Consider the following 24,845-nt stretch of genomic DNA (forward strand, 5'->3'; position numbering starts at 1 on the left):
CAGTAATAATGTACAGAGCAGCTATAATGGAAAAAGGGCATGTGAGACTTCTGTGTTCAGAGGAGGCTGTGCAGCAGCTACTGGAATCATAGATCCACACAGTAAGGCATTGTCTTCACTTATAATCTGAGGAGAAATGAGATTAAGTTTCATCCTCATCTCAGGGCCACTTTGGGCCATCAGGTCAGACAGGACCCATGGCAAGGGTGCAAACAGATGCAGGTGGCTGGCATGCCCTGCTCAGTTCCTGTTGGGAGTGTGATGCTGTGGTACAGCACTGTGCTGCTGGACTGTGCTTCATTCCTCTGGGGCCATGGGGCAGAGAGCTACTGGAATCTCCCTGTTGTAGTTCTGATGGCATTTTCCTTCAGTTTTGGCCAAATAAGAAGTTGTTCCATTTTAAATTGTTTTTTCTTTTAAATTGCATTTTAACTAAGCCAGTACCAGACAGTGTGGGCTGACACTTCGGTGTCAGTCAGGTGTGTGTGCTGAACTCAGTCAAATGATGCTTCACTTGGATGAAGTGCAATCGCTCTCCTCCACATGCATTTAGCTCTGCTGAGTAAAACCATGCAAACATGAGCTCAACAGCAGCCCAAGGCATGTGTGCACTGCTTAACAGTCCCTGCCTGACTGATCTGAAGGTTCAAATCCCCTGTTTCCTTGGGGCTGTGCTTTGAAGGACTTACTGCTCAGCCCAAGAGAAGATGTTTGCCCATCATGGAAGAAAAGCAGTGGGTACATTCCTGAGCATGGTGAGGTAGCATGGTAAGTGACTAATGAGACTTGTCTTCCCTACCTGTATTTATAATATGAACAGGACACTCCAGTTCCCTAGTCCCAAGCACGACCACTTCTGACTCTCGCACTCGACAGGGTTATGATGGTAGGGGACGCATGCTGGATTGGAAGGATCCTCTTGGTTCATCTGAAAATACAGATCCATATGTGGCAGTTTCATCCCATAATCATCAAGACAAGAAGGGTAAGGCCTTGGAAATGACATCCTCTGGTGAGGAGCGGGGGGGGTGCAGGACTAAAGTGTAACTGCTTCCAGCTGGCTCAGAGTAACATGTAATAAAACTCCTGTGCTATAATTAAAAGCTTATCGTAAAGCCTGAAACTAAACAGCCAATCTCAGACTCAGTCCTAGATAATTCACTGCCTGAGGAAACCACACAAAACAAACAGAAGTGCATGCTTTTGCAGTGTGTGTTGTGCATGTGTACAGGAAAGAGGGAAGGAGTGGGGATTTAGCTCTCTTTAAGCTTGATCACTCCCCCCTCCCCACTGTCTTGCAGAGGAAGACCTATGGCTTCTCATTGTTCTTGAGGGTGCACTTTTATATTGCCTAGTTGTCTGAATTCCCAGGGCAGCACAGCAGATCTCAGATAATTTCATGTTATTTCTGACTCTCAATGACAAAGGGAGATAATGAAGGTCTTCTTTAATTTAACCATTGAAGTAAAGCTGACACAAGTCCTAGCCACTGAGGCTGTCCCACTGTCTCCAGTGAGACCTGAGCATCAAGCACCTTTGAGAATGGGGGCTGCAGAGGTAGTCAGAATATTTTAAAATTTACAGAGATGACTGCTGTTGAAGAGAGGTTCTGTGTTGCATTTTTAAAGCACAGAAAAGTTAGGATTTAGGTGTAGTTTCATCCCTGTGCAGAAGCACAGTCGGGTCTAGTACAAGTGACAGCATTGTCATTTGGCCTACAGTCCCCCTTTTCTGTGCATACAGAGAATTATCTAAGTTTACGACTTGAATGTGCTTAGAGAAAGAGGAGCTTTTCCTCAGTCCAGCTTGGCCCTCCATTGTTTTCCCAGCTCCTTTTACTCTGTGTCTCAAGGAGGTTAAAATGGTTCCTTTGTAAATAGGGAACTTAGGTTCAAATAGCTCCACTACACAGAGAGATCTGAGCCCTTGTTATTCTTCTCCAGGGTGTTCTTAGATCACTTCTTTCAAGCTCTTCTCTGTTGAAGATGTTTTGCTCTATATGGACTAATTAAGTACTGGTCTATGAGGATGGGCATGAGCAAAACTCACTCACTGAGTGGTTAGGGCACTCACCAGGGGCAAGAACACACATGAGCTTCAGTTCTTTCTGCTATGAATACTTGATATAAAACACTTAAAATATTAATTGAAATGTGGATTCCAGCCTCTATTGTTCATGCATTTTACATGAAAAGCTCATTAGACAAAAGCATCAGCTGCTGCTGGAGAAAGCTACTGGCATGCCAGATCTGCAGCTTTGCACTGTCTGCCCAAACTAGTAGGTTACTAAATCATACTCCATCCCCTCCATCTGACCCAAGGAATCTTAAGTTGTCTTCATTGGCAGTGGAGATTTGATGCAGGCAGTAACTAGCACGTTAACATTGCAGAACAATCTTGTTCTGACGGTGGTCCTGACCCAAACTGTGAACTCAGGGCCTGTTATTCACAGCAGCCCTGGACACTGTGCCTCCCACGGTCCTGGGGTATCCTGGATTTCCCATGGAACTCCCCAAGATTGACCTCAAAGAGCCTTCACGTCTCCTAGGCATGAAAGCAATGGACATCACCTGGCTGACCCAGCAGAGATGAAGCCTGAAGTGTTTTTCCAGCTGAGGAGGCTGATCAAATCGGGCAGGAGATGTGGTAAAATTCCGTGAGATGCCATGGCAAACATCAATCTAGTAGCCGTGGCTTTCAGGCTTGGTGGCAGGAAATAGGATATGAAGATTCAAATTCTCTCAGGCAAAGGATGCAGACTACCACCTCCCAGCAATGAGCTTTTCCTGTTAAAAAAAACCCAAAACCCTGAGTTTCAGAAGTAGCCCCTGCTCAAACCATTTTTTTCACAGTTTGATCCTGTAGTCATTCTCAAGAATGACTGCAAACCTAAAGCAAAAATGTGAATCACTAGAACCTGATCATGCTTACCTGTGAGTTAAGCACAGAGCTCCAGCAGACAAAGAGGCTGCTGAGTCTCAGCAGAGGAAGAATTTAGGCAACTACAATACTCAAACTCAAAACCATAATTTAGGATGCAAGGGACTGAGGGTGCTGAAGTGAAATGCTCATGTTCCTAATTCCTGTTTAAGATCAGTTTTTAATTCCTCAGCCCTCACTTTTCAGCTGTAGAAGAGAAATTCAGAAAAAGTGATTCCTGAGTATCACATATACAGAGGGCAGAAGGCTGGTGAGCCTGCATGCTAAAGATAGCAGGTGATCTTCCTAGAACTCCTTTTTCTTCTCACCAGTAAATCAATGATAATGATGACAGAAAAAAAAAAAAAAAAAAAAAAAAAAAAGGATTTTTATTCTTTTTATGTCCAGTTATTTAGTAACAGCTGGTATTGAAACAGCTTGAGGTGAGAGGACATTTCTAAGTCCAGTGTTCCCTCAGAAAGTAAGTAGTATCTCCCCCCTGAGTGGAGGGGGTGTCATTATGCAGATTGGATGAGAAAGGAAGGAACTGATCCTTGAATCCAGCTCTTCCACTGGCATCAGACATTGGAGAAGCATCAGAGCAACCAACCAACAGTGGAAGTTCTGTCCCTTTTATGTACCCAGAAGAATGTGGAGACACATTTTAATGGTACTATTTGTTATGTGTGGATCCCTACTTCTGTGAAGCAGTGTTTAACAGGTGGAAAGCTGTCCCTTAGAAGCATCTTCCAGTGGCAGCTTCCAGAAGATCATGCAGTGAAAATATTAATAAATGTGTAGTTGTTGGATTCTGATAATTTTCGTTTCAATTCACTGACTGATGAGGTGGCTTACATTCAGCAGTCCCTTCCCCAGGGAGTGATGGTTATGAAAGAGCCCTATTAGCACTTGACAGGGTCATTTAAATATCATGCATTCTTTGGTGCCTAATTATGAATATTGACAAAGCTGGAAGCAGTCTACACAAAATCAAAACAATGGCGGCAGAGGTGACCGCATGGTTGTTTACCATTACCATGTACTTTTGTGCTGTTACTCTTTGCCTTGCCCAGTCAGAGCTGGTTGGCTCCAGAATTAGTATTGATTCATTGTTTTAAAAGGGCAAAGGAAAGAGTTCTTACACAAAGTTAAATCAGAAAATGTTACACTTACTATCCTTTTATTACGATTCTGTTTTCACTTTTGTTGTGATTTCTTTTACTTTCACATATTCACTGAGAAAAAAATATTTTTTTTTTAAATACCAACTTTTTTTATTTGTTTTGCAAAGTGCTTTGTGGTTTTCTTCATTGGTTGTGTCTAATCCCTTGAACAGTGTTTTCTTTCTTTTCCTGTGCTCGCAAACGACTTCTTACTGGTTGTACTAATTGTAAAGAATCCACTTGCTGTTTTCTTTTCTGTAACACGGGTGCTTTGATGATGTCACATCCATCCATATGCTTCACTTTTAATTCAGTGCAGGCATCTTGGGGAATATCTGTGGGGGTGTGAAGAGGGGGTTCTTTAAAAGGATTGACTCATGGGAATGTGACATTTGTGTGCCACAGCTTTAGTAGCTAAATATATTCTGGGATTGTTGTTTCTGAGCTTCAATACATTTCTTGCCAAGATAAAAATGTGTAGTGGAACCCATAGACTGGGAACTATGCATTGTCATCCTACTGGCATTTTCATTCTGGCCATTAGGGAATCTGCCCTTCCTCTTGCAGAACAACAACAACAAAAATTATCCCTGGCTGGGCAAAGTGCACCCCTCTTTCCTCATCTCCTCCTCAGGAAAAAAAAGAAAAAACCCCAAAAACGTGTCCTAGAGTATGTTTATGTTCTGTTTCCTTTCTTGCTGTCTTCTAGTGTTAATTTAATTGTGTGTTTCTCTCTCACTTTTGTTGAACCAGTTTCACTAACCTTGCCATCTAACCCTCCCCCCTGCTGCCATTGTACTTGGTTCCCCTCCCTCCACAGTCACAAAGCTCCTTCTGTGGGGCACTCCAAGGCTTTACCTCTACACCCTAGTGATGCTGTAGTGCTGTTGTGTCTCTCTGTAGTTGTCCTACTAACGAAGGGGGGACAGACATGTACATGGAGAAAACAAAGTGATTTTCTTCAGGAGGAGCTGGCCTTCCCCCTCATTACCCTGCTGCCCTTCTCTGCTGACTCCTGTCCTTTCTGCCTCCCTTCAGAAGTGACTCATGCTTTTCAAGTCCTGGGTTCATTAGCACAAATGCAGCCAACTACCCAGTTTTCTCACTTGGTCTCTGGGTGTCTGGAGCTTGCCTTTTAATCACAGTGTTGATAAATCGGTTGCAAATTCAGTTTTATGAATTTTTTATTCACACAGGTGGATGTGTCTGAGCTGGGCACTGAAAGACAAAAATGTAGCATTGCTATTAGCAGGCTTAATGTTTGTATTCTTACTTGTCTTAACACCCTTTAAGTGAAGATTATGAGGTGGTATCTCCTTTCTGTAGCAAGCTTTTTGTCACTGTCCAAGTAACTGGTAAAAAGATGATGAGAATCAGAGTGTGATGGACTCAGTTGACAGAGTTAAGTGTTGCTGGTATGTTTGGATCTCAAGAATGCTCCTGATATATACAGCATCTGGTAAAACCCATTATTTTATAGAATGTACAATCTATATTAGTATTATTATTATTATAATTTCCCACTCCAGCTGGTAAATGAGCCCACCAGGGATGGGTCCCCACTAGACCTTCTGTTTATAATAATATAATAATAATAATAATAATAATAATAATAATAATAATAATAATAATAATAATAATAATAAAAATGCAGCCCTTCCTCTGGTACAGAATTAGACACTAGCAACTCCTCTGTTTGGAGAGTGTTGTGCTACTGTGGAGCCCAAAGGTGGTTAATTTCAAAACCTTAGTCCAGAAGGTATTTCATAGTGTACACAAGTGGCAGTATTACTAAATTTTACCATGATTATCTCTACTTGAAAGATTTGCCTAGTGTTGACAATTCTTGTCTCCAGAGGGTCTGCAAATGTTCAGGCAAATTTTGCTGCAATGATACAGAATTAGAAGAAACTTCAGGTACTGTTATGACAAAGAATGGAAGCGTTATGGATTTAACAAGATACCTTACAAGTAGACATGAAATGAGAGAAAATGTCTGTGGCAAATAAAAGCTTTGAATTCTTTTTTTGCTTAAATTAAATAACTGGTGTTCATCATGGGAGGGCTGAGTTTTACACCAGGAAGCACATTTGCAGAGTATGTTTTTACACAGGAATGTTGTTATATGCTAACTTGTACAAGGTTGTAAAACACTGAAAGCATCTTATGTCAGAGGAAGAAGGGAGAATTATTTACTATCTTGCTGGCACTTTGTAATAATTCAGGAGCGGATTTAAAGTAGCACAGAGTTTGTCAAGATTTATCTGTTGAGTCATTGTTTTCAGGTCTGAAGCTGGAGGGCTTGGATATTCAAGGCCAAGCAAATACTCTGTATTTGTATAGCACCCATTCAATCAAGAGAGACTTCAAGGTCTTGGGGCAACTGCTGAAGGGATCAAGAACCCAAGCTGTGTTCTTCTCCATCCCTCTAATGACAGCAATGGATGAAGGAACAAGCAGGAAGATCCAGCAGGTTAACTCATGGCTTAGGGACTGGTGTCAATGGCAGGGTTTCAGGTTCTTTGACCATGGGATAAATTCCATGGTACCCAGTGTCCTCAAATCAGATGGGCTTCGTCTGTCTAGATGTGACAGATAGCCCGTGAGTTGGCAGGGCTGATCAGGAGAGCTGATGCCCCAAACTTCAAACTAGGTTTGAAGGGGGGGGCTAGGGGGGAGGAATTGAAACCAGGCTCTCCAAAGATGAGCCCGAGGATGGAAAGCCTGAATTAAGAGTAAAATCAACAGTCCAGCTGAAGTGCATGTACACCAGTGCACACAGTGTGGGAAACAATCAAGGGGAGCTGGAAGCCATTGTGCAGCAGGAAAGCTCTGGTGTAGTCACCATCACAGAAACGTGGTGGGATGACTCCCATGACTGGAGTGCTGCCATGGATGGCTACAAGCTCTTCAGAAGGGACAGACAAGGTTGGAGAGGTGGAGGAGTGGCTCTATATGTTAGAGAGTCTCTTGACTGTAGAACTTGAGGTCAGTAACAATAAGGTTGAGTGCCTGTGGGTCAAAGTCAGGGGGAAGGCCAATAAGGCTGACATCTTGGTGGGAGTCTGTTATAGACCACCCAACCAGAATGATGAGAGTGATGAATTATTCTACAAGCAGCTGGAAGATGTCTCCAAATCACCAGCCGTTGTTCTCATGGGTGAATTTAACCTGCCAGATGTCTGCTGGGAACTCCACACAACAGAGAAGAGACAGTCTAGGAGATTCCTGGAGCATATAGAGGATAATTTCCTTCTCCAGCTGGTAAATGAGCCCACCAGGGATGGGTCCCCACTAGACCTTCTGTTTACAAACAGAGAGGGCCTGGTGGGAGATGTAGCGGTCAGAGGCCTTCTGGGGCACAGTGACCATGAAATAATTGAGTTTTTAATACTCAGAGATGCAAGGAGGGCCAACAATAAAACCTCTACACTGGACTTCTGGAGGGCAGATTTTGGCCTTTTCAGAAGACTGATTCAGAGAGTACCCTGGGAAACAGCCCTTGAAAACAAAGGGGTTTGTGCAGGAGGGATGAGTGTACTTCAAGGTCCAAGTCCTGAATGCAAAGGAGCAGCCTGTCCCCGTGTGTTCAAAGGCAAACTGGGGGGGAAGATGATTGCTCTGGCTGAACAGGGAGATATGGAAGGAAATTTTGGGTAAAAAGAGAGATTACAGTCTATGGTAAAAGGCTGGCAACTCAGGAAGAGTTTAGGAATATAGTTAGGTCACGTGGAAAGACAATCAGAGAGATAAAGGCACAATTTGAACTCAATCTTGCCATTTCCATTAAGGATAACAAAAAGTATTTCCATGGATACATCAACTGCAAAAGGAGGGGCAGGGAAAACCTCCATTTTTTTGTTGGAAATGGGGGGAAACATAGTTACCAAAGATGAGGAAAAGGCTGAGGTATTTAACGCTTTCTTTACCTCAGTTTTCGATAGTAAGACAGGTTGTCCTGAGGACAGCTGCTTGTGGGGCTTGTAGAGAGAAATAGGAAGCTGAGTATCTTCCCTGTAATCCTGGAGGGAAAAGTTTGTGACCTGCAAATAGCCACTTGGATCCTCACAAGTCTATGGGACAGATGGGATCCACCCAAGGGTGATGAGGGAGCTGGCAGAACAGCTCGCCAAGCCTCTCTCCATCATTTATCAACACTCCTGGCTCACTGGGGTGGTCCCAGGTGGTTGGAAGCTGGCGATACACAAAAAGGGATGAAAGAAGGACCCAGGAAACTCCAGGCCTCTCAGCCTGACCTCAGTGCCTGGCAGGGTTATGGAGCAGATCATCCTGGGGGCAATCACATAGCACCTACAGGAGGGACAGGGGATCATACCCAGCCAGCACAGGGTTAGGAAGGGCAGGTCCTGTATGACCAACCGGTTCTCCTTTTATGATCAGGGGACCCTCCTGGGGGATGAGGAGAAGGCTGTGTATGGAGTCTCCCTGGACTTCAGCAAAGCCTTTGACACCATCTCCCATAGTATTCTCCTGGAAAAGCTGTCAGCCCAGGGCTCAGACAGGAGCACTCTGTGCTGGGTTAGGAACTGCTGGAGGCCACCAGAGAGTGGTGCTGAACAGTGCTGATCCAATTGGCAGCCGTGGTGTCCTCCAGGGATCAGTGCTGAGTGTAGGGAATTCACCTTGATTCTGTCAATGATTCTTTAGTGTTTGGGTGAGATTTGAAGTGAGAGGTGTGGTTACTCAGAGCTGCAGTGCTTCACAGAGGGATTTCACCTACACAAAAGAAGATGACATGGGACTTAGTCCATTTAAACTTTCGTAGATCCAAATCAAGATTAAAACCTATTGACTTCTCCCATTAGGGTTTAAACAGCAGTTGGTTGGATTAATCTGTGCTAAACAAAAACAGATTTTTTTTTTCTAAAATGTTCTTAGATATATTAATATCAGCTTACTGTAAATAGCCATGTTTCTAAGGGGGGGGCTTACTGGCATTTGTCATATATACTATCTGCTTGGGTAAAATAATAATTCTTTTTTAAAAAAGCAGACAAACAGACAACCCTATGTTTGTCTAGAATGGCCCTAATGAGCAACTTGTCCAGGAGCTGAATGTCTTCCTGGCATACCTGCCATGGAACACCATTTAATTCCATATCAGACAAGTACTAGAAATCCACTGTTTGTAGTTAAATGGGACCAAATACCTCAGCAGAGTTTTTAATGTCCAGGGACCTGTGCACCAAACCAAGCTAATACAACTAGCAAGCATGCCAGAAAATTGACAATCTATGACATACATCAGAGAGCTGTGCAGTCAGGATTAAGGGAATGCATCAGATTTGTCATGAGGAATGACACTGATCCTTCCTCTGTTCTGTCTTGCATGTAGAAGCTGGCTGCTCCCAGGTCTCGAAACAGCTAATCATCTCTATTGCATCCTCCAGTTCAGACAGTGGGAGTAGAAGACTAGATGCTAGTTAATAAAATGGTATTTCTATATAAAATTGATGAATTAAGAATTATGGAAGGGATGTTTCTGACAAATGACTGTCTTTAACTTGTTTTCATTATGTTTTTCTATGTTTCTATGAGGACAAGAGCAAAGAGACAGAGAGAAGACAAGACATGGAAAATAGGTGACAGAAACTAAGCCCCTGGATAGGGCCACATTCTTAAGCCAATTTTAATAAAAAATGGGAATTGTGATAGAATACAGGGCAGTGATTTAGTGTCTCTTCTCTGTGACTTCATTTCAAACCTTACAGAAAGAAACCCAGCTCATTTAGTCACAGACTAAATGAGTTTACACTTCAAAAGACAGACAAGAATGAGGAAATAAAAATAATGGATGGGTATATTCCAGTACATAACAACTGCCCATGCCACCCCTAAATAAATGCCTATACTTCAGCACTGGCACTAATTTAAAATTGTCAGAAATCAAAATATTTTTACATTTTTCTAACAGTATGGATTTCAGATTTAAGTAGCAGGGGTGGAAACATGCGTATCAAGATGGAAACCAAGTGCTAGTTGCTTCTTATTAGCAAAAAAAAAAAAAAAAGACATTATTTGTAATAGACAACATTGTGTTAATGTGCAGCTTCTGGTTATGAAAACTTTCAACAGAGCTTTTCTTTCTAAATGCCCCCAAATTAGTAGATTCTGCAAATTAAAGAAGGTTTTAAAGTTTAAAATAGAGATCATCAAATGTCAAACGGGGCTGCAGGACACAGCAGGTATCCTTGACCTGTAATTGTCCGCCTGCATAGATTTAAAATCATACCATCCGTTTCCAGGATGCAATGAGCAGTAGAAGCCTGTCTTTCTAAAACAGGGGAAAACTGACATTACCCTAGGACCTTGATCTGTTTTTTCAATAAAAGGGGCCACATCTAATTTGTCAAGGCAGCTGCTCAGGGTTCAGGGCATTAATGCTATTGTGTGATGGACTGGATCCCCAGCTGCCTTCATCCAGTTACCCCATGAGGACAGCTCAGTGGAGGAGCACAGGCTGCCTCGTGCTCTTGTTTGACCCTTGTAGCATTGTCACATTTGTCAAGACCTGGGAATTCATTGTAAAGTATGCTGGCCCCTCAGGGCCGCCGCTCTATCTGTAGCAAAGCGTAATCAGTGGGCAGGATATGAAGTAACACCAGGTTTAATTTTTGTGTCATGTTATTGAGTCCAGGTAGACAACATGCCTTACAAAGATGCTAAATTGGTAGGGCAATCTGGCCAATTAAATGAGATTTCTGAAACTGCCTTGAAATTTGAAGGGATTTAAAAGCAGAAAATCTAGTAGGTAAAAGACAATTAAAGTGCCTCTGGTGTTAAGTTAATGCCAGTGTACAATTAAAATGTCAATATACTGTTAAAGATACATGAATAATTCATTTTTCTCATATAGGATGTGCCTAGTTTTAATAATTATATTAATTAATAGGTAAGATGTCCTGTAGTAATTTTACAATGACATAAACATTGACAGTCCTGGTTCAGCACACTTTTAATATGATCAGTGGACTGTGAACTGTTTAATTACATGCCTCTGTACAAAATACCACCTGCCTTCTTCTCATAGAGATAACCTTTTAGTGAATAGTATCAACATCCATTTCAGAATGTAGGAAGGATCCTCACTGATCCTTTGCCATGTTTTCTTTTTTTTTCTTTAAGATAAAAAAGGTGAGCTTAATTCTTTATGTCAAAATGGGCTGGTTCTTACTCATTAACAGCATATAGTTAATTAAAAAAGGAAAACCTGAAGAGGGCATAATTTAGATTGTACCATGCTGATTTTATTAAACATGAAATACAGATAACAAATGTTATCACATTTGGGAAGTTTCATAGTTGTTCCTATGAATATCCTTAGTTTATTCAGATGGTTGGTGGGTGTTACTTTGAGCTCTCTAATAATCATTTAGCCAGACATTATAGTCTCTGGTATCTGATTACTGTTGCTCTGATTTTTCCTAGATTTTAGTGATGTGTTTGGAGATTTTTTGTGCCAGTGGCTGAGAAAGAGGATAGGGAAAAATATATCATTATTCTCATGTCACAAAAGAAAGGTCTTAAGGGCATTTTATTGAGAAGTTTTGGAGCAGATTGTGCAAGTTTACCATTATATTAAAATGTGCATTCTGAAATCCCTGTGAGGGAAAAAGAAGCCAAGATGTAAGCTTTTGAAAAATTTCAGTCTCTCCTACCCAGAAGAGACTGAACACACAGACAATTCTGTGTGCATTCAGTGCTGGTGCTGTGACTGATAAGCATTCTAACCACTAGCTGATAGTCTGACAGCTCTCCCTGCCCCAGCAGATCAGAATAAGTCAGAGTCTCTGCTGAAGTACATTTTAACAGCTCCATTGGCCTTAGAAAAGCTTGAGGCAGTTTATAGAGAAGTTGCTCAGGTAGCATCTAAGAGGCGTTTCTGGCACAGCTGTACAATACAGCAAACATTTGGAAATGGCTAACAGCACATTCATCACCAGCTCTGTGTTGTCTAGAAGAGTACCTGTAATACTCTGAAACAGTGAGTCCCAGTGGATAGCCTCCAGACCACTTCCAGCCTCCCATGTCTCCCAAGGTGGTTAGACTTCAATATAAATTGTAGCTCTCCCACCAGCAACCAAATATTGCTATCTTCTGTGAAATAAAATCTCAGATGAAGGTGCAGCTTGCTTGATAGCACTGTCACAACTAGGCATAAACTAGACAGTTCTTTCATGTGCCCAACAAGGATTTTTTTAATTGGAAAATAACACCAGATGCATGCTGTCAATAACATGCCATCTTGTTCATGCTCCATCCCATCTTAGCCACAATTGTGATACAAAATAAAAGAACAGCTGTTAAAAAAAAAATGAGGAGCGGAAAGCAGGCACATTTTAAAGCCCTGCAAAGCTACTAATATTCACGATCATGTTCTTGTAGAAGGAAACAGAGGGGGGGGTTTGGAGTGCCTGAAAGACCTACAAATACTAAACACAAACACAGGGAATTTAAGCATGCACAGAAACACTTCCTGAACATCAGTTCACTGAAGCTTTTATTAAAATAATTCCAAAAGTCTTTTGAGAAGCACATATTTTCCAGGTGTTTCCATATTCTTTAAATTAGAAAACTATATTGAATTCCTGTTTAAAAGCACATAGGGTGAGTGAGACAGAAGCCGTACTATGAGTAAACACCGAGTACTGCTTGTTTTGAAAGAAGCTAAGAAAATTGGTCTTGTCATGTGGTGCAAAAAAGGCTGTGGAAAATTTCTTTGAGCCACTGGAGAACTTTAATTCCTGCCACCAGCTTGTAGCTACCATAAAACCATTCAGCTATTCTCAGTGTGTATTCACTGCTGGGCGAGTCCCAGTTGGAGGCTCTCAAAGGAGGACAGAGAGCAGGAGTGCCCTCTCTCCCTTCTTCTGCCTGCTTTCCCCACTGATCCTCTTGCATTCACCACAGAGCCTACCCAGAGGTTTGGCTGTCATGGCTCATAACAAAGAACATAGAGAGTACTGAGAATTGATGGAGTTGGTTTTTTTTGCAGATAGCATTTGGCTTTATCTCTACAAAACACTGGTTTCTATTGAGTGTCTTAAAGAGGTCTTAGAGTCTTGCAGCACTTTATGTGCTTTTTGTCTAAATATGACCAAGCTACAGGCAATGCCCTGAGGCAGTCATCCAACAAGGCCAATTAATTTTCCATACCTGGGTGTAGCAGTTCTCACTCACCGAATTACTAATATTAACTTAGTGGGTACTTTCATATACACAGCATCAAGACCTGAAAAGGCAATACAGTTTATCTCTGCTTGAAACACAACAGCTGTGCTTCTGCAAAAGGTATGATCTCACCTACACTATGCTTAGAAAGGAGGGAAGAGAATAAATATATATTACTGAGATAAGAGAGATTGTTGGCAGCCGGTCACTAGTGGTGTCCCCCACGGATCAGTGTTGGGCCCAGTTCTGTTTAATATCTTTGTTGATGATTTAGATGAGGGGATTGAGTCCATCACCAGCAAATTTGCAGATGACACTAAGCTGGGGGGAAGTGCCGATCAGCTGGAAGGCAGGAGGGCTCTGCAGAGGGACCTGGACAGCCTGGAGAGTTGGGCTGATTCCAACGGGATGAGGTTCAACAAGGCCAAGTGCTGGGTCCTGCACTTTGGCCACAACAACCCCCTGGGGAGCTCCAGGCCGGGCACAGAGTGGCTGAGAGCAGCCAGGGAGAAAGGGACCTGGGAGTCTGGATTGACAGGAAGCTGAACATGAGCCAGCAGTGTGCCCAGGTGGCCAAGAAGACCAATGGCATCCTGGCCTGGATCAGGAACAGCGTGGCCAACAGGTCCAAGGAAGTGATTCTGCCCCTGTACTCAGCGCTGGGGAGACCACACCTCAAGTACTGTGTCCAGTTCTGGGCCCTTCAGTTTAGGAAGGATATCAAGGTCCTGGAGCAGGTCCAAAGGAGGGCAACTGGGCTGGTGAAGGGACTCGAGCACAGATCCTATGAGGAGAGGCTGAGGGAGCTGGGGCTGTTCAGCCTGGAAAAGAGGAGGCTCAGAGGAGACCTCATCACTCTCTACCACTCCCTGAAAGGAGGTTGTAGCCAGGGGGGGGTTGGTCTCTTTTCCCAGGCAACCCTCAGCAAGACAAGAGGGCACGGTCTCAAGTTGTGCCGGGGGAGGTTTAAGTTGGACATTAGAAAGAATTTCTTTACTGAGTGGGTGATCAAGCATTGGAATGACTGCCCCGGGAAGTGTTGGATTCTCCATCCCTGGAGATATTTAAAAAGAGACTGGATGTGGCACTCAGTGCCATGGTCTGGTAACTGCAGTGGTAGTGGATCAAGGGTTGGACTTGATGATCTCTGAGGTCCCTTCCAACCCAGCCAATTCTATGATTCTATGAATTTGTTAGGGTCTCGATGCTAGGAAAAAACTGAGGCTTTAACCTCTCACATGGAAATTTGTATATCTATAGATCAGTAAACATGGCTTGAAAAACAGTCTACAGATGAGAAAAAAAGCCAGCTGTTTTCCTTGTTACAGCAGCAACCTGTGCAAGCTGCCTGATTTCCCTGCAGCAGTGGAAAGTATTGGCTTAAAGAAAGAGCAAGAGCAGGAACTGAGCAACCACTACAATAATCCAGAAAGTTGGTATTTGACCCAGTACCAGAACTGAGCAGAAGGCTGGGGACCTATTGTATTGCAGAAACACTGTTGCTTGTGAGATGCATGATAAGGCAAATATACAGGTACCTCTGCCTGTCCTGCATCTGGACAGCCAAGAGGGTGTCTGGATGGGCCTTGAATGTGTTGGAGAAGACACTGGTTTGTACACAGAATACAGTACTGTGGCTAGGTTGCCTCTGGGATAGCTTTCTTGAAGTTGCATAGGTACCTGCTTGCTACAGTATGTCCTCTGAGTAAAGCTACAGGTTCATCTCATTCAGGGATGCAGACTGATCAGAGTAACTACTGGGCACACTAGAAAATTCACGGAGAGGAAGATCAATGGCACCAAAGTGTAAATGTACATGCAGTGTCAGCAAGGTGTGGAGGTGATAAAAATTAGGTCAAAGAATGAAGGGAACTATAAATTTGACAGAGATGCATGAAGGAAGACACCACTGTAGGCATAAAATGTAGTGAGAGAGAGATGATAGCAGCACCAGAACAAGAAGACCATCAGAAAAAAGCTGTCTTTTACCTCAGGATGTGGCAGCAGTAACCCTGCTTGCTTTACCAGAGACTGTGGATTTGAGCAAATGTAATCAAGAGAAAAGAAGGCTTTACATTTGAATTTACATTTGAAAAAGTACTGAGATGTACATAAAGAACAACCAGTAAAATTAATCTGCTGACTGTTAAAGCCAGTGTTTCAAACTCATCACAATTCCTTAGTCCATTACCCTATTTAAAGGCAGATGAGTCTATGGTGCCACAATATGGAAGGAAACAATAAACCTAACATCAGATCTGTATAATCTACTTTTGCTTACAGAACCAGCCCTCCAAATATTTCTAGAAGAAGCAGTATTGTCTATTACTGATCACTGGAGAAATGTTTTAATTCTTAAGTCCGGGTCTTTTGTCTGCACCTGCAGTATACATGAGTGCAGGAGAAATGAAGAGTTAATACACAGTGTTTGCTTTCTGTCACAAAATATACAGTGCTGGCATTGTAATGACAGAAGAGGTTTCATCATTATTCTGTGTAAGAGCAGACCTAATTTCAGGTCCAGCTATGTCCATAACCTGCAACAGCAACCCAGCAGCAGTCTGTGTGCATAAATAAACATTGCTGGCTTGGTCACGTAGTTTTTCAAGAGTTTAATAATTTCCAGGGACCTCATGGAATAGGAAACATAGGGTACAGTCTTAAGTATGTAAATGTCTTAGATGTTAAATAGATGGCTGCTATGTTACTTTAGCTGTAACATGTTCAGTCACAAATGCTCAAAACTAGCATTTCCATTTTTTTCTTTGAAGATCAGAGCTGTTGAGAAAACAATTTTTGCTTTTAGTTTGTATGCAATGTTTGAAATTTAACCCCAATTCTTCCATAAGTCTGCTTTGAGCTTCAGCCTGCTAAGCAGAGATGCTTATGTTGACATTCAGCAAACTTCACTTTTCCCTTGTGTGCAGAAAGGCCATAGTTCAAAACAGGCTGTAAAAAAGGAAAGGAAAAGCCACAGAATTTCTTAGTGACAGCTTCTCTTTCCTTGACACTGTTCATAAAAACTGCTTCCAGAAAGGCAGTGAGCTGCCCAGAATACATAATGCCCACAGCAGGGATAAAAAAAAACCCACAGCATTTGTTCTGCACCATCAGAGGAGCTCCATGCAGTGAAATGGGAACTGTGGAGATGAGAGATTCACTTTGCAGGCTGCAACAATATCTCTGGAGCCCTGAAATCATGAATATTCAGCCAAACATATGTAAATCTGGTTTAAGCCAGCTGTGAAAGATCCCCTGAAGTAAACTACTAAAGAGCAGCTGGATATGTTTAAACTCATCCCAGGCATAGTAGAAAGGTCCCAGAATGTGCACTGAGCTTTTCTTACGTCATTAGAGGAAATGCAGCCGACTTTAAAGGAAACTTGTGTTTTAACATGCAAAGTAGCATAAAGTTTGTCTCTACTGAGAAAAGCCTCCAAATAATTATTTTGCCCTGACATTTGGATTTTATACATTTTCTTTTAACTACTGTGAATGCCTGTGGTTTACTCTTTTTAGAGGATCTGCTATGTCTGCTTATTCCCTATCACACAGAGTCATCTAAAATTATCATTGCTCACTGGGAAAGGGGGATAGTTGAACGAAAGTACAGAAATCGTGGAAGTTCAAAATTATCAGCTTCTGCATACCACCTGCCAGTGGGAAAAAAGTGCTTTCTAGTGTATGAGCTGGCATTGAGCTTAGCCACTGGGACAAATAACATGGAGCTGGCTTCAGGACTATAGTGACCTATATCATTATATTACAGATCCAGGACTTTGTGTATCTCAAGCCTGCTTCCATACATGCAAGCTTAATAAACTGATTTGTTTGGAGAGATACTACTTAAAAGTAACACAATTTTTAAAAGCTCTAAGACTATGCTATTCCAGTCCTTTTCATGTCTGCTTCCTGTTCATTTTGGTGAGGGGGGTAGTTGTCTGAGCTTGAATCTGCTGGTTCAGATCTTGTCATTTCCACTATAATAGTACCTTTTTAAAAAAATAACTGCTTTTTCTAATTTCTCAAAAGTTACAAGTGTGGCCATGGTATAGTTTTGGTGTAGTTTTTGTATGGCCACTGTGCCATGTAGAAAAATTGGGTTGCAGGCTCATAATTTAATTAAAACCAGATAATTTAAATCCATTCTGAAAATGGTACTACAGAACTCACAGCTTATTTTATAAGGATATGGTGGGGTCATTTCTCTTACCTTTCTTGGTGAACTTGACAAGCTTTAGAAAAATACAAGAATGAAAATTCTCCATCTTCCCATTGAGAGCAAAGCCACCTATTGATCTCCCTGTTCTAGTAAATCACAAACATCTTTTTTCTATAGAAAGTCATGTTGACAGTCATTCATCAAAAGAGGAGAGAGGTGATATAATTTGGACCATTTGAAAGGAGAAACAAAACCACCCTTGGAGATCAATAGATGAACCTATCCTGGAGGGATTTCTTCTGAAATAGTTCTGATTAAGGGTCAAAAAAACCCTGACAAATGTGGCTGTGGCTGATCTGATTGTTTAGAAACTTTTCAAGGCTTTGTTACGTGTTACTTCAGACATTTATAAATTGATTTTCATTTCATAGTTTTGAATTACAATTTCTCTTCATACTTCTAATGATTCTCAGGCCTCTAATAACTGAGGGTTTTTTCTTTACCAAGTTCAGTTCTTCTTTCCAAGTGCATACATCTTCTTTTTGTTTACCAGATATCTCAGTATGCTAGCTTGGGTAACTGGCTTTGGGAGCCATAGAGCAGAATCTGGTAGGGAGATGGATCACTCTTCTCAGCACAGTCATGGAAAGCTTACAGTTGCACACTTTCTCTAATCAGCAGTACAGCTTTCCTGTAACAGGAGGGGAAAAACAAATCCACAACTGTTTTCAAGCAGCTTTTATTGTGAATGTTTGAGCTGTTCTTTTCTTGATGGTGAAACTGAGTACAGAAAAGAATATTGGGTAGAATTGCATTGAGTTAGCAGAACAAGTCCTTGCAGCCAGAAGGAAGATGAAGGAAAAAGCTTACTGTTTTCAGCAAAGCAGTTCCAATAGAGTGGCAGACATAAAATCACTAGGATTATAATGTGGGTGTTCATATCAAATGTTGAAATCATTCCTTCAAGAGAAACAATGAGATAAAATCACAGAAATGCATGGTAGACTCTGGTAACTCCTGAATTTGCTTTCCTTTCAGATCAGGGTGTCCACTCAAGATTCTTCTGAATTTTTTTATTCCTAGTGCTGGTTAAAAAGGAGGAAGAAAGCTTGTTAGTACCTGCAGGGATTTTTCGGGTCAAAATACTCTTTTAGCAGCATGAGACTGCTAGTAAACACAGTTGTAACACCTGGAGACATATGTTTAAAACCTATTCGGTGGTATTTAAAAAAGGTATTCTGACGCCCATAAAAACTTCCATTCATAATGAGTCTATACCATTATTTCTTGCAAGTCTAAGCAAAGGGAGGAATACATCAGACAGAGAAGCTTTCGCTGGAGAAATACATTAGCTGCAAGTTTTCCCCTTAAATAACACTATTAAAGAAATCCCCATGCCTTTCTGGAACAATAACTTGTTCTGTGGAAATTCTTAAGTGAATTTGTAGGCGTTGGATATAGAAGTGGGTTCATTGTCATTTAGCCAGAGAGAGGGAGTTTAGGACAGCACTGATACTCACTCCCTGACTGATGTTAATGTGTGGTCTAGACATAAATATTACTTTATCCCTCACAGCTATCCCCTCACTTTCCTGCCAAAACATTATTCTTCAATTCCCAGCTTTGTGTTTTCATTTCATGTGTGCCACCATTTTGGGTTACCACTTTACCACCTGCTGTAGGCAATTTTGGAAAGCTGGAGAATGACAGCTTCCTGCAGAGGTGATCACAGAGCATTCTTGGTAAACGTAGCAGGTGGTCCAGGGTACATCTCTCACAGCCATGCACCATTACTGGGACAGAGTATCTCTGTGTCTACATGACACCTAGCAGTAGTGCTTGAACTGAAAGGGGTTAAGTAAGCCAGTAAGTCAGCTTAATTGGGGTACCAACTTAAATGCCTCTATGCAAATGCACATAGCATGAAGGACAAAGGAGAAGTTATAGAGGAGTTATATGTGTGTGCCTGCAGGGATATGATCTCATTGGCCTCACGGAGACATGGTAGGATGTCTCACATGACTGGAGTGTTGGAATGGAAGGAGACAGGCTCTTTAGGAAGGAGAGGCAGAGGATATGGTGAACGGGCTTTGTCCTCAACATCACTGACCAGCTGGAGCCCATGGAGCTCCACCTGGGGATGGACGAGGATCCCACCAAGAGTATATGGGTCAGGATTAAAGGGAAGGCAGGAACAGGGTACATTACAGTGGGGGTCTACAATAGAGCACCCAACCAGAAAGATTGAGAAGATGAGGCTCTTTATAGATTGGTGAGTAGTAGAACTAGCCTCATATCAGCCCATCAACCTTCAACTTCAACCAACCTGATAGCCAAGAAATTGCTGGAACTCATTGATAACGACTTCCTTCTCCAAGGAATAGATAAACCAAAGAGGAGAGGTGCTATGACAGACCTTGTTCTCACCTGAGAGAATGGTTCAAGAGCAGCCCTGAGGAGGACTTGGAGTGTTTGTTGATGAAAAGCTCAAAATGAGCTGGCAATGTGTGCCTGCACCCCAGAAAGCCAACTGTTTGCTGAGCTGCATCAAAAGATGTGTGGACAGCAGGTTGAGGGAGGTGATTGTCCCCCTCCACTCTTCTCTTTTGAGACCCCACCTGGAGTACTGCATCCAGCTCTGCTGCTCCCAATGTGAGAAGCACATGGAGCTGTTGGAATTAGTCCAGAGGTGGGTCACAAAGATGGATCAGAGGGCTGGAGCACTGTTCCTATGAGGACAGACTAAGACAGTTGGGGTTGTTCAGCCTGGAGAATAGAAGGCTCTGGGGACACCTTTGAGCACCTTTTCAGTACATGAAGGAGGCCTACAGGAAAGCTGCAGACAGATATTTTACAAGTGCATGTAGCAACAGTACAATGTGGAGTGGTTTCATACTGAAAGAGGATAGATTTAGATTATATGTTACAAAGAACTCCTTTCCTGTGAGCATGGTAGGACACTAGAAGAAGTTGCTCAGGGAGGCTGTGGCTCTCCCACCCCTGGAAGTATTCAAGGCCAGGTTGGATGGCCTTGATCTTTGATCAAGCTGTTCCAGGGAAAGATGTCCCTGCCAGTGGCAAGGGGGTTGGAACTAGGTAATCTTTAAGGGCCCTTCCAAGCAAAACCATTCTGTGAATCTATGGTTCTATTTTTTGTGACACATAACTACATTATTCACACATAGGAACTTGCAGTTGTAGGACCAGGTATTGCTCTCTGTCCTGCTCTTGTTAATTTCACAGACTTCAGCTACATTGTGAGAGATGGCAGCACCCAGACTACTGTGTCACTGAAACAGCCTCACACTAAGCTATTCAAACTGGGAAGTAGTTTTTTTGTTTTCATTCATCAAGCACTTGTGAGGATTTTAAGCTGGAATTTCAGTTTCTGCTTACTGTCAAGAGTAACCCAGAACCATTAGAGAAATGTGACTCTGAGGCTCTACTTGATGTTCTGTCATCTCTGTCCCTGATCATAAATGAGACATATTTAGGCTTTATCGTGGAATGTTTCATTTTACACAGTGTGTGCTAAAAGAACAAAATTTCTTTGCTAGCCCTCCTAGAGTGGGTGTCTCCTTTCTGCAGATGCCTAATAGTTGGTATTCTTCCGAGGCAGACACCTTACTTCAGATCTGTTTCCAGGTAGATTTTTGATCAATACTTTTCCACTGCATATTTTCAGCAGGTTTTAGCTGACTTTAATAGAAGTGAAGAAGTGAAAATAGAGAGAATCTTTTCTCTCTTTTGGTGCACTCTTACTCTCTTTACTCTGACTCTCTTTTCTTACATTTCTGAACACAGGTGAAAAATGAAGCTGAAAAATGAAGCCAGCTGCTTCATTCTCCATGTCTTTCCTTATCTGTCCTCCTTTATTGAAATCTGTTGTACTGACATTCATTATTCTTGTTCAGTTACACTCATGCCATGTGTTCCTTAGAATGATCAACTCTATTCCTTGTTACATAATTACATTTCTGCTCTCCAAAGTTCTTTCCTGTTAGAATTAAGAGAAAAACAGCTCAGAACAGTTCCATCACCATTTTCATACAATAATAATTTCAGAACTGTGCACATATTGCTAGTAACTTGGTTTTTGAGCAGATATAGGGGTCAACTTTAGAAAAAGCATATGTATTATTAGTGTAAAATTTAAGGTCCCCTTGCTTTTTCTGTGCTTCCAATGATCTTTAGCGAACAAGATAGGTAAATACTCTGTTCATGTGATTTCTCCAAGCACTAGCTCATCTCAGAGCTGAAACACTTTGAAGGTTTGGAAACATTTTTCTTAATGTACTCTTAACTAACCAACCAGCCAACGTTTTGTACCTTACCCACAAGCTCTGCTGGAAAAAGAATGAATTATATATAGCAGAATAATACAGTAACATATCAGGTCTTCTGTCTCATTAGGAGAGTAAGAAGTGGTGATTTTGCCTGTTCCAGACTGTTACGGTACAGGGCATAGTGACTGGAAAAATGAATGGTGACATTAGAAGATGCAGACAAAAGGATATGGGATGAAATTACAGAAAGTTAGTGGAGGAGGAAGGCTCAGGTTGTCTATGGGAATAAGAATGGCCATGAAGAGTGAAGGATATCAGGTTATGAGCCTGGCTCTTTGAGTGGCCAGATATAATAGTACATCACATGGAGGAAGAACCTGAGGTCATAAGCCCAGTTGTGATTGACAGAGCTTGACTTAAATGGAAGACCTGATGCTTCAAATGTTTGCATAGTTGTGGCATTAGGAAAATGTAGGGTCTGATCCCTGAAAATGCAAATGTTTAACCTCATCTGTGTCTTTGGAGCTTTTTCAGCTTTACTGCTGTTTTTACCACCAGACATTTCCCTGTTAATACAGGTAATTCTGTCATCAATATTTCTTTGCAAAGAATAGCTCTTTATTATCCATGTGATATGTCTCCATATACTACAGAGACCAGTCAAGAGCAGCTCAGACCACAAGAATGAAATAAGCAATGTATTTTCACACTTAAAAAGAGTATGTTGCAAACAGGAAGGTGCTAGACACAATATTTTAAAAGTAAAATTGTTTTATAATTAAGTATAGAATAAAAGTAATACAGTGATATTTATATCAATCATATTTTACAGTCTCATTCCATGCCATTTTATGCAGCTAACCCAGTCAGTTTTCTAGTACCTGATGTCTTAGAAGGATGTCAGATAATATATAGCTATAAGACTTTTCAGTAGCAGATGTTTCTTCAAACTGGTAGTCTGGACACTATATTTGACTTTCAAAAATGTAGGCCTTACATTTTTTTATTATTTTCTCAATCTATTTTAATTATCTGAATAATGAGTACTAATGAATTATGCTGGACTTAGCCTTGCAGAGTGTTTTATTCTCTAGGAATTGCAGGATAGGTAAAAGTGCACATAATGCAGTTTCTGAAGTGGCATGAACACTCTCCTATCTGTTTGCTTTCAAATGGGCTTGTTTTGGAGACATAGTTGGGATCACACACTTGCCCATTCATCCCAGTCTGGGAATGCTGTTACTACTGATGGTAGAGGCTTGAGATGTTGATTGACAATGACTAGTATTATCTGCCCATTTCATATTAGTGGTCATGACAATAGGATGCTGAATGTTCATCATTTCATGCTCCTTCATCTTCCTCATCTTGCTTCATTTAAGTTATAGTTGTCATTGCTTGCATAACAATGCTTGCATTGTCATGTGCATGCTTGCACATGAGTGTGATCCATGATAAAAAATAAATTATATCATTTAACCTGACATTGTGCTGAGAGAAGATCCACCTCCCTAGAGCAAAGCCACTAGTGTTAAATATCCTTTAGGTCCAGTATAGAAAACATAATAAACATCAGGAAGGTTTGGGCTCAAGAAGAATTAGCTGAAATCAGGCTGTTTTAAGACCATCATAAATTTCTGCTGATAATACAGCCACAGCATGCATGACATCATTTAAGCTACCTGTTTCTTGAACAAATATGGTCACTCAGCGTGAACTGTGCTGTAATTTTTTTTGTACTGTGAGTTGTAATGATTCAATATCCACTGGTAAGGTAAGACTTAAGATTTCATACTGCTTTTGTATGCCGTGATGCAGATATGTGCTTAAGGCTGTCATTTGCAGAGTAGGACCTATCTTAAAGCAGAAGGATGAGAGTGGAGAACAACCTCTCTTAGGCAGAAGGAAGTATCAGGCATGGACATGACCTTTAAGCCATTCCCTCATCCTATCACCAGGCATGTGAGAGAGAGATCAGCGTTTCCTCTCCCCACCCTTTCTTGAGGAAGTTTTAGCAGGCAATGAGCTAAGCGATAAATTGAACAAACAACATCTTCAGCTGTTCCACATCAGTCATCCCTGATGTCTTGTCTTGTCACCATGTTTGTTGCCTTCCTTTGGATACATCCTAATATTTTAATACGGTTGGCCTTGTTGGCTGCCAGGGCACATTGTGGATGTGTATTGAATTTACTGCCAAGTAAGATTATTAAATCAAAACTGCCAAGTCCCGTTCTGCAGGGCTGCGCTTCAGCCTCTTGTCCCCCAGTCTATACATAGAAGGATCTTAAGCTAGTAAGGCATAATTTTCCTTTCATGCACTCACACTGGCATTGGCTGTAGGTACTTAGGTAAATGCATCCTTAGGTAGGTAGGGATCTGGGATTTTGAGCCTTTTTCATGCAGAAACCATTCAACTTAAGTGCTCAGAAGGGTATATCTCTGAGAACTTTGTGCATGGAAGGTGTCCATGGAATTAGGCTTTTTGAGTTGAAGCTTTCCTTAACTTCATGCCCATAAATGCATTTCTGGATAAGACTAAACACTTCCCTGACCATCATTCCCACCATCTGATTCTCCAGTTAATGACTGCAATCAGTTTTACAAATGTAAATAAGCATGGTCTCAGATTCCTAAATATCAGCAAGTATAAGGTCCACAGAAGACCAGCAACTTTGCAGTGAAACACAGTTAGTGCTGACTATGCTGTATTCACTAGGCTGTGCCTCTGGGCTATGTGCAGCAATTTTGTATGTGGATTTAAATTACAGGGCTAGGTATTATCACCACTTGTTAAGTGCTGATGACAGAGAGTAGAAAAATCTGCCTTTTAAAAAGCTGGTGGGCTTTGAAAGAGAGATCTCTTAGAAACACTTAATTTGAAGGTAGTTTCTAATTATATATCATTTTCTGATATTTTCTTTCCTCTGTTTTTTTCCTATTAAGACATTTATATGAATGCAGGATCATGTTTTCTTAAGCCATCATCTGCTATTGCGATTTATTCCCCATTTGAAATCATAATCCTCTATTTGTCACAGCACAGTGATTTCTGTGGCAACGAGCTATGATGTCACACACAGGGGTTTATGATTTCAGGAGCTACTTTGCTTTTAAATGTAA

General features: G+C 41.5%; 1 protein-coding gene across 6 annotated transcripts in view; it reads left to right on the top strand.

Moving 5' to 3' along the window:
* Window positions 1-24,845, top strand: part of SEMA6A (semaphorin 6A) — a 120,528-nt gene that overhangs the window by 89,933 nt on the left and 5,750 nt on the right. For 3 of the 6 annotated variants that reach the window (XM_071731138.1, XM_071731140.1, XM_071731139.1), the window contains one exon: window positions 821-985. The exons of the other annotated variants lie outside the window; for them this stretch is intronic. In XM_071731138.1, the coding sequence (XP_071587239.1) occupies window positions 821-985 (165 nt within the window). The remainder of the gene's footprint in view (window positions 1-820; window positions 986-24,845) is intronic. 6 annotated transcript variants of the gene reach the window in all.

Source organism: Heliangelus exortis, chromosome Z (genome assembly GCF_036169615.1).
Source record: "Heliangelus exortis chromosome Z, bHelExo1.hap1, whole genome shotgun sequence".
Classification (NCBI taxonomy): Eukaryota; Metazoa; Chordata; class Aves; order Apodiformes; family Trochilidae; genus Heliangelus; species Heliangelus exortis.